The sequence below is a fragment of the Ruditapes philippinarum genome, unplaced genomic scaffold, assembly GCF_026571515.1.
Source record: "Ruditapes philippinarum isolate M1 unplaced genomic scaffold, ASM2657151v2 ctg12654_1_1_1_1, whole genome shotgun sequence".
NCBI classification, from domain to species: domain Eukaryota; kingdom Metazoa; phylum Mollusca; class Bivalvia; order Venerida; family Veneridae; genus Ruditapes; species Ruditapes philippinarum.
In genome coordinates this window covers 41,084-54,393 of record NW_026863692.1, presented here as the reverse complement: position 1 = coordinate 54,393, position 13,310 = coordinate 41,084, and the positions used below count along the sequence as shown (strand labels likewise).

Below are 13,310 nucleotides of genomic sequence, written 5' to 3'. Positions count from 1 at the left end.
TTTAATGAATATAATATATAGCATTTTATGTATTTTATGAGTGCTTTTGCAATGCAGTGTTTGTTGCGTGTAGATTTTAATGTTAATAATATATTACCAAAAAAGAAAAAACAATTTTATTTAAGCTTTCACATCAAACGAAACGTTAACAAAGGTGTTGGAAAATGTTATAATCTGTGAATTATGAAAACATGTCTTTATTAAAGCATTCAAGTACATAGTTTCCTGTCAAAAAGCAAGCTTCTTAAGAAGTAGAAGGTAAAAATGACATTTTTATCAATATGAGAGAGAAAATATATTAATATTAATCAGTTGGTTTATTGTCTATTTCCAGTTTGTTTGAGACACATCCGGAAGTTCAGAATGTGTTTATGTCATTCCGGACCAAGAATACATCCGACCTCGAGTACAATCACATTCTACGTGCGCATGCGCTGAGAGTTATGGGCACAGTCGACAAATGTATTTATAGACTGGATAACCGCGAGAAGTTGCGGGATCTGATGATGGACCTTGGGATACGACACCAGAACTACTCGGTTAAGATAGAATACATCGATGTAAGTTCTACTTACTTGTGCTTATTACATATAATGTGGACAAATATTTGCAGTACATATTTTACATATCTTTTGATGTTTGAAAATTGTTTTACAAGCATAAAATATATATAATAAAGTACATAAAATACTTAAGTGTGGTTGCAACCGTAGTTACAACGTACAGGATCTTTAAACAAATTAACTTATGATTTATTTCCATAAACCTCATAAAAAGGGGTTATTAACATTATATATTCTGTTGTAATTTCTCTGTCCCCTTTATAGAGCATTTTACAAGAGGACGTATTTAATTGTCTTATCAGGCGATATCTGCAGGCATTAAAAATAATTTATGGTACGACTTCAGCGTCATATGTTCGTTATATGTTTAATTGTAATTTAATAATTGCATGAGTAATCCGTTTAATCGCTAAGAGGTTTGTGTGGTATAATTAATCACACACCTTGCTGTAAGTATATAGGCAAAATATAGCATGGTTGGAATAAATTGAAACAGAGGCACAAACTGTTATGGTAACATATCTTTCACGCCACATTGTATGAACTAAAGTCAAAATTGTTTTATTCATATACAAAAGTCCAGCAGCGCGTTCTTGTGATTTTATTTAACCATTGTATCATTCAACTTCTAAATGAAATGAAACAATTAGTATGATATAATCTTTATACTCAATTAGTAACGGATAAACTCAATGCTATATGACAAAAATTAACAGATGTCTTTGGTTTGGTCCCTTTATTAATAGACCTCCTAAAATGACGATGCCGGAAAATGTGCCGGTTTAAGGGATTATTAGTTCGCATGAAATGTATATACAGAGAGAAGTGAATTGCGTGACGTTCATTTTAAGTATCATAAAGTGTTTGGATATTTTAAAGAAGCATGTGTTAAGGGGCCGTGTTAGATTAAGCAACTTTCAATATCTTATATGAAAAATATCAATAAAAAATTGCCTAAACTTTGTTTATTTTTACATTAACTTTACGTGCAACCTTCAAAAGAATCTGAATTGTAAGATATTTACGATGTATACAAAATACAATTGACATTCTACATGATTATAAAGCATTGCTGTAACACCGAGCAAACGTATTTATCCTTAATCCCAGTTTCATAATGTGCATCTATATTTCAGCTGATGGGGCCACAATTTATATCTTCCATTAAACCCCATCTTGAAAACATGTGGACAGAGGAACACGAACGTGCCTGGGAAAATCTCTTCCAGCTTATGTGTTATTACATGAAGAAAGGAATGTGTAGCATTTAACACATGTGAAGTGTGACGACTTGTTCGGATATATACATAGCAAATTATTCTATGGCAGGAATATACCGAAATGTGTCCTTATTGACCTATTTATTTAACTTCAGAGTGACTGTCGCGAAAGCAGATAACAGTTTAATGTATCTTGGAGTTTGTTTTCGCAATGGCGAGTTGTATCATTCAAAGGTTTTTATCACTTTTATCGAAAATAAAAACACGTGTGATATTTTGTAGTGTATTTAAATTACGAAAGTATTTTATGTCTGTGAAGTGATAACATTGTTTATGTAAACATTATGCTCAAACTGTGCAATACGTTATATTTCTTCATGTGGAGCATTGAAAGTACGTGTATATGAAACATTGACGTTATTTTGTAGCGTATACAGAATTATAGCCGTTGGCAATGAGGAACAATCATTTTTGTAGAACTGTAAATAGTCAAATATACGATTCAAAGCATTCAATCATTTTAGAAGGAACAATATCTCACACTTGTTTGTTGTTATTATGTTTTAAAAAGTTATTATTTTTCAAAACAATTCATGACTTGAAAATAGATTATTTTTCATTGACTCAAATTCAAAATTCATGTTTGTTTTGTTGTCTTGGTTTTGTTTTCTTTTGTTCAGAAAAATGAATTGCACATAAATATATAGTGTATCAAATGAAGAGTATTGGGATTTATATGAATAATGTGATTGAAATTAGACTTGACTTTGTGATTCAAATTTGAACAAAAATTCTGAAATAGACATGTCCTATCCCATTGGATAGTGTTCTTTTATAATTTCCAAAACTATCATTTTCGAACTTCAAAGGTTTAATATATTATGTTAAAAAGTCTGAATATATTAATATTCTACAGGAATTAGTTTGCTTGGACCTTATCTTGATAGCATATTTTTATGATGAAAAGCACCCGTGTTCTTTTTAACCTTAATCACACCAGATCTGCTGTTTTGTAACGGATCAGAAAGGATGAATATCATGTTTAGACTTTGAGCGGATTCGTGCAAAATTCCATGAATTAATAAAATATTACCATGTTCCAATGGAACAGATGAATTAACATGACTGATAGTTAGTTATAAGTGTGTACATTTTTTGGTTTCGTCGTTTAACTAATTTATGAATTATTTTTCGATGTTGCTTCTTTTGTTTTATGTATTTGAAAAGAGATTTATGTTGTTTCTTTAAACATTCAGTAAGGGATCAATTGTACATATCATCTTAAATGGAACAAAATACATTTATCTAGTCAAGACAAATATATATATATATAATTAAATTGGAGGGCAAAAGTTATGTCAACCATTGCCCGTATACTATCTTAAATGGACTTTTCCAGTTTTTTTGTTGTGACAAAACTATTCATCATGTTTAAGGGAAAACTTGAAAATCGATAGTGACTGAAAAGCAAACAGTACAGATCATGAATACCAGCACAGATGTTATTTTGATCTGCACTGGTCGTATTTGTAGCCACCGTAAGACCCTTTGTCAAAATATATTTTAGCGTATCATTATACAACACATACAGATAATCGAAGAGGGTTCGAAAAGGCAAATATTAAAATAGGTTCGACAAATAAATAAATAAATAAACAAATAAATAAATGAATAAATATGGAGTTTTCGTCTTTCAGTCTAACAAAAGAAGCATTTATATATATTGTTCTATAATTACGGACACTCATTTTCACTGTACATAACCATAGCAACACGGTTGAATCAATTATCAGTCACAAGCATTTCTCAACATATTATCATTTTGTCTACTATTGAATGTTCAGTTGTTGTTAATGAATCAAAACTTGTGAAATAAAGTTTTTAAATGAATATTTCTTATTTATTTATTTTATAGTTTCTTCTTACAAGTTAGTTACTATGTTAGTTGTGAGATAAGATTTCATTTCAAAACAGTATAACTTTTATTGTACTCGAAAATAGTTAAGTTAGGATTGATGGCAAATCAGTACAAAGTACAAATACTCAATACATGAAGTTACCAGCAACATTAAGGATCATACATATAATAAATCTGGTAAACCAAAGGGATGTTGCACTTTTTCATTATTCTCTAGTAATCGAGTCTGCAAATTTCATGTAATTTTGTTGTTTTTACACTTTTTTTCCAGATATTTGACCTTCTATACATAATCGGAACACTTTTAAACAATTATAATCGTTGAAAGAGAAAACTTATGTTTGGCATTTATTTCCTGACTAAAATGGTGTTTGTCAGATTTCTTTTGTGAATTGTTGACATGTTACAGTGATGGCTTATTGGTATTAACACTGTACAAAATGGCTATGGAAATTCAGAAAATGTAAATCTACTAATAATTAGATTTGACATGTATTGGAAAATATTCATTCTGATTAAAATTAAGCATTCATGCGCTGTCGTATAGTAGCAAACGAGAGAATTATTTTGTCGTATAAACAAACCTTTAAATATTCCCTACATAAACAAATTAACCTTTAAAATTTGGAATAGTCAATTCAGTCTGTGATTTTGTCTCCATGCATCTACTTAGTCCTCCGTTTTTGTACTTGTTGTCAAATGTGTGGGTAATTAATAGCGCTATCATGGCGTTTAAAGTAGTGTTTTTATTGACCCATATCAATTACTCAAACAATTTGCAAGAACCGAGTTCTGTGTACTTAAAATGATATCTTTCTTTCATTAAATCTAAAAGATACAGACGGAAAATTACGTAATTGTTATTGGCAAGGGGAATGACTGGACATCTGAGATTGTATCTTAATTGAAAATATTGTATTCGATTTGAATTTGATTAGAATGTATTGCATTAAGGGAGAAAAAGGATTGGTTATGGGGAAGAAATAAAGTGGGATATTTGTGCTATGTTTTTTTTTATCTAAAGTCGTGGTTTTTCTTGACAGCAATGAATCTCTATAAAAAACATTTGCGATTTTATGATCAAGTAAAGTCATGTCCCTATTGAATAGCCGACATATAGACAATGTATTGTTTTATAAACTACTTTCAACTGGCAAATTTGAGTAATGAAATTGATACAATTATTAAATCATCAATTGCATAAATTTATATACCTTCATATTAAGAGACTGTAGAAGTAAATTATTAATGATAAAAGTTAAGAAAATACATTCAGAATTGATAGCCAATCGTATCTTAGATAAATCGAGCCTAACGTATTGGATAGTTTATTCAACATTGAAGTGTATCAAATTGATTGACAAATAGAAGCCTTTGTAAATCGCTATGTTTTGCTAAATCAATCTTTTGTCAAACATACTCGTCCAAAATAATTAAACATGTTAATTGAAACTTGTTTACGTTTGCGTCTATCGGAATAAACAACAACAGGTCAATACCTTGCTTTATCAGATTTTAAGGAATGTTTATGTGCAAAACATCATGTACCTATAATTTGTTTCGGATGATATAGAATTAAATAAAAATATATCTGACAAACGCAATTTCACAAAATACACAATAACGATCTTTGTCTACATGTTACAATGATTCTTTATTCGTTCACTATTTCATATCGGCACACACAATATTATAATATCTTATTATTTTAAATTATTACCAAATTAAGTAAATCATAATAGTTCTGTTTTGACAATATTGTCTCATACATATATTATATAAGTACCACATCAATTTTATATTTATATATTTAATCACATTAAATGCTATTTTCCGTATAATATTACTCTTTTCATATTGTTTTGTTTTATACACGTATAAAATTACATTGTCATGACTTCATCGCCTATGCGTTTCAAAAGAAAAAGGCTTATAAAAGTTGTTTTTGTTCCTCAATGTCATTTGCCACACACACACACACACACACGCACACACGCATGCACGCACGCACGCATGCAACAACAACATCAACAAAACAAACAAAAACAAAAAAAACCAAATTCGTCATTATTTTATTAATCATTTTTGAAAACTATAAATTCGTCCGGAGGCCCGTTGTATAGATAACCGTAATCATTGGCGGTTTTACATTCTTTTCAACGCGGTGCGGTTTCTAATTTTAACCCTTTGAAAACAAAAACTGTGTAGGTTATTTTCACGATTTCAAGAACAAAGATGACGTTGTCCATAAAGCTGAAAGGTAAACTAGCAAAACATTCTTATATATTAAAAATTGACAAAGTTAAAATTATTTCAAGTTGATTTTTTAAAACAACTCCAACCATTTTTCTTCTAACAAAAATGTACCTACTGCTGTAATCGGGACATTTCTTTTTTTTTCAACAAAATTGAGAACAAGAAAAATTGTTTCCTACTTAACGTCCACAAAAAGGTTTCAATAAAGTAGAAATTATTCTAAACAGCGTGCAGTTACATTTAATTATTGACTTATTAATGTATCATACATACCATCTGTAACTGATCCTCAACTTCATCCTTTTCGGTCATCGCCTCAATTAAAACATCTTGTTTCTCCCGCCAAATATAGCGCGGTTCAGATAATATGTAAATAATATGTCATAATCTTTAAATAATAAGTTATAAGTTATAGATAATAGGTAATAAGTAATAAATTTTAAGTACTAAATTTTGAATAATAAATGTCCCTCCAGGGCTTCCGTAATTTTGATTCTTCTTCTAATGGCTATCTGTAAAAACTGGTTTGATTGCAATGATAAAAATAGTTTTCTCGGAAGGCGAAACATAAACGACGGTCATCAGATCTACATGGAAAATATAAGTCAATTTAAACTTTCGTCAGATAACGTGTATTAAAACCTCTTTCTTAGGTCTCTTTTCTTGAAAGTTTCTAATTAGCAACTACATTTTTACACACAAGTTTGGCTTCTTACATGTTGTAAGCCTTACTTTTATTAAAGGGAAATATAAAAGGTAAGAAGCCATCAATCTCTATTTTGAAATTTTCATACGTATGATTTGAAATGTTTAAATCTCTTATATTTCCATTATTCAAACTTTATCTGTAGGTATATCTAAAGATACGATAAAGATTCTCGAATAAGAATAAGATTGTGAAGATGATGGTGAAGTATATGATACAGAAGAAGAGGAAGAAGGAGAAGAAGCTGTTGTTATGATATAATGTCAGTAAAAAGATTATAGATTTAATTGAATTTTTTATAATTAAAACATCAAATTTTGTGTTGAATAGATAAAATGTAATGCTGATTTAGGGAACAAAACGTTTACCTGCAATCTTTCAAGTAAATGGACATTATACATCAGCATCAATTTTTTGTCGTCGTCCCTTCTATATTAGAACACGAATCTTGTATATGTAGTTTAAAATATGGTTATAGTATCTAAAGTAATTTCGTATGCTCATGGTCTTCATTAATATCTTACTCGGGGTTATGTTAATGTTCTTATATTGCTTATACTTGTGTTGCATTCATGTGTGTGTTGTTATTTCTTCTACATTATGGTTATATTAATGTTCTTCTTAGTATCATACATACATGTCAATTTATACTCTACGATAATGCAGCCATCTCGTTTATAAATGCATTAATATCGTTATATCGGATCAATAATTTCGTTATTTATTCTACATTAAAATTTATTTCTGTCGATATCTAGGCAAAAGTTTTGTCGTTATTACATCTTTTCAAATATAAATTTTTGCTGCTTGGTTCCAAAACGTCAAAATATTTTTACCTCCTAAAATGCTTTCATTTAGATACGTTTTATCTGTATACTCATTATAACATACAAACCAGACAACGCATTGAAGCATGCGTTTTTTAATTGAATACCGGCATATCTTTAATCTTTTATGCACTGATAGTTGTAAATTATATGTTGCATTCTTTAGAGATCGCATCTCAATTAAAATATATTTTGGTCGTACGTCTAAAAAAAGAAATTACAATTGACATATTTTTAATTGAATCCATTACTATTCTTTTTTAAAAACCAATAACAAACTAAAAGGGGGTATTGACTGATCTGTCCATACTATACTGATGTGCAAACGTAGGAAGTTCCAACAACAATTCCGCTCATTTTTATTTCTAAAAAAAAGAAATAAATAAATATTTTAAAAAAAGTAATTTGCAATAATATCCCTCAGTATTATGTATCATCATGCATTATTTTCAACCTTTAAATAATTAAAGAAAAAGCAATTAATCAATGACACTCTAGCTAAAATAAAATTGCACAATGTAAAATATGTAAGTACATGTCTATATATAGAAATAAATTCTACATTAGTTGATGACACATATTTTATTCAAAACATTGTAAATATTTTTTTATAACATATAATTCCCAATAGTACCTTATTTTAGGAATCCAGTGATACATTTATTGGCAATAAGGGTATGTCATACTTCCCTTTTAAAGGTCATAGAAACAACTTCCTTGTATAAAACATAAAATTAATATAGCAGACAATTAACAAAAATATTCTGTTCGACCGTTGCCTTCCAATGGTACATTGCACTAATTGCTCTTTCATATGTCAAGAAACGTTATTATCGGGAGGCGTAATTGTACCGACTTAACTTATGTTTTATCTTAAAGCCAGTTACCTGCTGAATTCCATCAAGTGCACGTCCGCCCACTTAAATGCAGATCCGACAATTGTGAATAATGTACAGAAATGACAAAAAAACTTATATTACTTAATGGACGAATATTAGGACATTTAGTCAACAAAACCGGTTTGCATAAACGATCGGAAAAAGATTAAGACCACGAACATAATGAACTAATACGTCATTTTGGTTTAACATCCGTCCTACGAAAAAGAATCAAACGCGTCAACAGATAGTAAGTCAATGCTGGACTAATTTTATTCGAATATACCGTTATTTCGTCCGCTTTAATTCATTATGTTTATAATCTTAAGTGTATTCTTTTTGTATGTTAGTAAAATACGAAAGTACAATATGTAAACCTGTTTACATTGATGAGCATTTGTATAATTATCTAAGTCATGTTGTAGAATTATTTTTAAATATGTATTACGTCTAATATGATTATAGACAATAGTCGAGATGTTCAGCTTGTGGTAAAATGTAAACTTTTATTGCCCTGTTAGAAAATGTTGTAATTCTGTTTATACAGTCAAGTGTATTCGTATTCACAACAGAGACTAATTAAGGTAAAGACGTATCATTAAATGATTCTTGGATGCAAGTACCGTTGTCTTAGGCAATAAAAATGTTTATAGAAACTACCAAATTATATTGATAAACGTTGAAATAAAGAACATAAGAATGCATGAATAAACTTTGAAACATGTAGAGTGTATAGAATAAGAACAATGACAAAGATATTTGAAATTCATTTCGTTACCAATGATGAATTATCTTTGCTCTGTATTGCAATGTTTTTTTTATAATTTAATGCCTTTCTTCTCATTAAAGACATTTTATTTCATAATCTTAGATTATTAAATGGAATTACGAGGCAGATTCTACTAGAAAAACGAATAGAATATTGTTTTATGTAATAACAAATTTAAAACAGTCTTGTTGGATTCGTAATCTAAGAAGTATTGCACAGCATTAATTTGCTATAAGACGTACTCAAACTGATTTATTCTTGCTTGCGGTTGAACATGATATCGAAAGACGATTATATTTTCAATAAGTGGCTTTGCTTTATATAATAATTGTAGATTTATAACACTAAAATGGTCAACTTTTTATGGAAAAAATCAGATATGAAATAACAATCTGTGACATTTTCACATGTATGTTTATATATATAAAATGCAATGACACGTCTACATCTTTTTATGCTGGTTGTACATCAGTTTGTTTGATAGTTTGACATACTTTGCTTGAAGAGCAATCATGTTAAATGTTAAGATTGTATTTTACTTGGAGATTGTGTGTCTCGAACAAAAACTTTTTTGTTCTTACAACAGATTGATAAAATAGAACATGATGCGAGAAAAATAATCGTTTAAGACGAATCTGTTTCATTTAGGAAAACAAAATTCGATGGTTGAACCTACCTCCTACAAATAATTCTAAAATGTATCTGTTCAATCGAATAAATTAGGTTGGGATACGTTGTACGGTATTAGGACGACAGTACGATGGTGACATTACGACAGTACGAATGCGAAGCACGATATATATTCGATATACATTGTATATACATGTATACGACATATATAGTGGTGATAGCCCATCGAACTGTCGTATTGTCAACATCGTACTGTTGTACTGTCGCCAACGTAATGTCGTGCTTTGCTAACGTACTTTCGTATTGCCAGTATCATATTGTCGTGCAGTGCCATCGTACTGTCAGCATCATTCAGACGTGCCTGTGTCTGATGCTTCTCGTTCTCAGAAAAAACGCGCGGGTCCTAACGGAACACCATTGAGCGGAGCATTAAACCTGTTAAATGTTGTTGTTTTTTGGTTTTTATTATTATATCTTATTATTTTTTTACTATTCACGTCTTAACTGTATGAATAATTAACTAAATAATCAATGTAATGTCTGAGTCAACAGATAAAGAAATTCGTTATTTGTGACATGTTGATATGTAATGACGTCATATGTATGTACAAAACGTTTTTCTCCCATATAGCACATTTATATTATTCATTACTTATGATTACTACGTATAAGCCACAGATGTCAATCAATAAAGTTTTAATAAACAAAACACACATAATATACAATACATTTCCTTATATTAATAGTGTGATAAATAATTTCCTTTGTTTCTAATTATCCGTTTAAAGAATAAGAACACCGTCATTTGTTCATTAAATCTGTCGTATAATAATAGTCTTTACAAGTATTTTAAATAAGGTTAAGGCTAAACAGAAGGGTCAATAGTTTAAGCAGTGTTAATGCGGCTTAAGCAAGTAAAACAAAAGCAAACACATTGTTTAGGAAACGACTCTGCGTGAAATGTTTATATAATGCTGACAAAGATTCAGTACAATTTCAAATGTGTCTGAAAGTAATAAAACAATGTAACAAAACTTTAGAGAATAGTATGTACTCGTAAGCGTCAATCGGAATTGTCCTGTAAAGTTATATGTAATATTTTTCAAAAGTTACATCGTTCTTTATGAACAAAAGTCCTATAATAGAACAAAGCATTCGTGATATTCTATTGATTTTGTCTTTTGTGCGTCTTTAGTATCAAAACAAATATCTGCTCGATATCGTTCCAACCGGTATATCAAAAGGAAAATGAAAGATATTATAAAAATATTTAAGATCAAGTTCAAAATATTTTTTCTCGTTAAAAAACGTGTGGGTAAAAATATCTTTTTGATAAGTTGGGAGTTCGTGCAACGATTTTACTACAGAAGCTTGATTTAAATCGTCTTGTTTATACACGCACAACACTATGCGATCACGTCTAAAGGACTCATTAATATGTATGTCATATTTACAAATATATTTTAAACATGACTCATTATGGTAACAAATCTGGAAAACAAGAACCAAGTGAATATGTTGTCATATGTAACCCATCAATTATTCATTACTTACCACTTTGACTTTGTTATAAAAACAATAATACTAAACAATCAATATATCAAGTTTACACAAACGTTTTTATACAAAATCATTTTGACAGAAAAAAAAAGATTTATTTTAGTAACAAATACTAGAAACACTGTTGTTTCTTTTAATGTTTTGTAAATCTTAATCTGAATTTATAAGTGTATTAATTTATTTACGATATTTTAGCATTTCAAAGAATAGTATTTTCACCCATTGTCCAAGTGTGTGCCCTTTTCCAATTTTATGACTTTGATCAATTTGTCCAATTGTATGCCCTTGTCCAATTGTTTGCTCTTGTCAAGCTGTGTAAATTGTCAGTGTCATCGTCAGTCGTACGCATATGACTGAAATTTTAATTTTGAATGATTAAATCAGATTAATGATTATATTGGTTTTCTAATTGCACTTTGAAAACAATAAACTAAAATGAAATTCATGTGAATTATTTGTCAGATGAAGAAATGTTTACTATTTATATAACACTCTCTTTGTCATGTTATTGCACTATTTTGTATCTAGTATGTTCAAGTGTCATAGCATGCAATGAATTAGTTAATACTTAAAAGTAAATTCTCCGATACATGTGTTGTTTTTGTTAATTATACATTACGCACCAAATCATGTATACAACCACCATAATGGTTAACAATTAACACAATACATTTGTTCATTGTAAAGTAAAACGCACATGGTAATATATTGGTGTCAATTTACACGGAAAGGAGTATTGACTTTAAGCTTAGATAAAAAAAACAATCGGTTTGCTTTGTTTGAAATGGAATATCCTCTTATAATAGTATCTGAATAGAACTCGAAACAGATACTCTCCTCACTGAGGTTGATATATTTATCAAATAATAGAATAAGATCAAAAGAAAGTGATAAATAATAAATGATCAGTGACTGCATAGAATGAAAACATCACTGTTTGCAGTAAATCAGACATCAAATGTTCTTCATCTGAAATATAATCTTCAAAATATTAAATAAATAGATAAAAAGATAAATGAATAAATAATTAAATAAATAAATAAAATAAATCAGAATTTTTAATAAGTTTAAAATCTGTCTTATACTTTATACTAGATTATCGAACACTAAATTAGAAATAGTCTGAAAACCACTGTTTGCAGCAAATAAGACATCAAATGTTTTTTTTCATCATCAAACAATTGAATAAATAAGTAAATAAATAAATAAATAGATAAATGAATACATAAATAAATAAATAGATAAATAAATAAATAAACAAATAAATAAATAAAGTCAGAAATTTTGATAATTTTAAAACCTGTCTTGCACTATATACTAGATTATCGGACGATAAGTAGAATATTTATATACCATCAGTTTTACAATTATCTTTAAAATTGACAAAACAAATCAATTTTGTATTTAGTTTGGTGTTTGTATACGTCAGAGTTATTTCCTTAACCATTTTTTCTACATGTTCATCGAGTTTGTGTCACGCACGTGAGCTACAGATTGTACCGAATAATAGTCTTACTTTTGTTTGTTCAAGTACAACAACATGTAATGACGTCAGGTTAACGTATGGAGACACGCACTCTTTTGTTTAAGGTATCAATTATTCAACTCTTACTTCTTTGATGTATGTACATAATGCTAACTAATCAATAATTCCCACGTCTCGGCTGAATGTATACAAAACCCTTGGTGGAAAAAATGATAAATGCTGAAAGAGTTTCTTGTGGTCGTTACACAAACACAATTTTTACAACTAATATGATTTCTATGTATGCCAGTTTTTATATTTATTTATTTATTCATTTATTTATGTTTATTTTTAATCGTTTACACAGTCGTTTTAATTGTGATTCTATGTGAAAATATTACGTTGAAATATCTATATATTCTACTACAGTACTAAAGAATTGCTAGTTATATCTTATTATAAGAAATATTATAAAAAAACTTATAGTTAAAGAGATTTAATGTCGGCTGTATAATGCT

General features: G+C 29.1%; 1 protein-coding gene across 1 annotated transcript; it reads left to right on the top strand.

The window, feature by feature from the left end:
- The first annotated feature begins 309 nt into the window (after positions 1-309).
- LOC132723038 (uncharacterized) lies at positions 310-3,365 on the top strand. Its single transcript, XM_060707704.1, has 2 exons — positions 310-560; positions 1,700-3,365. Exons 1-2 carry the CDS (start codon positions 372-374, stop codon positions 1,832-1,834), a joined length of 324 nt encoding a protein of 107 aa, XP_060563687.1. The 5' UTR covers positions 310-371; the 3' UTR covers positions 1,835-3,365.
- The last annotated feature ends 9,945 nt before the right edge of the window (positions 3,366-13,310 follow it).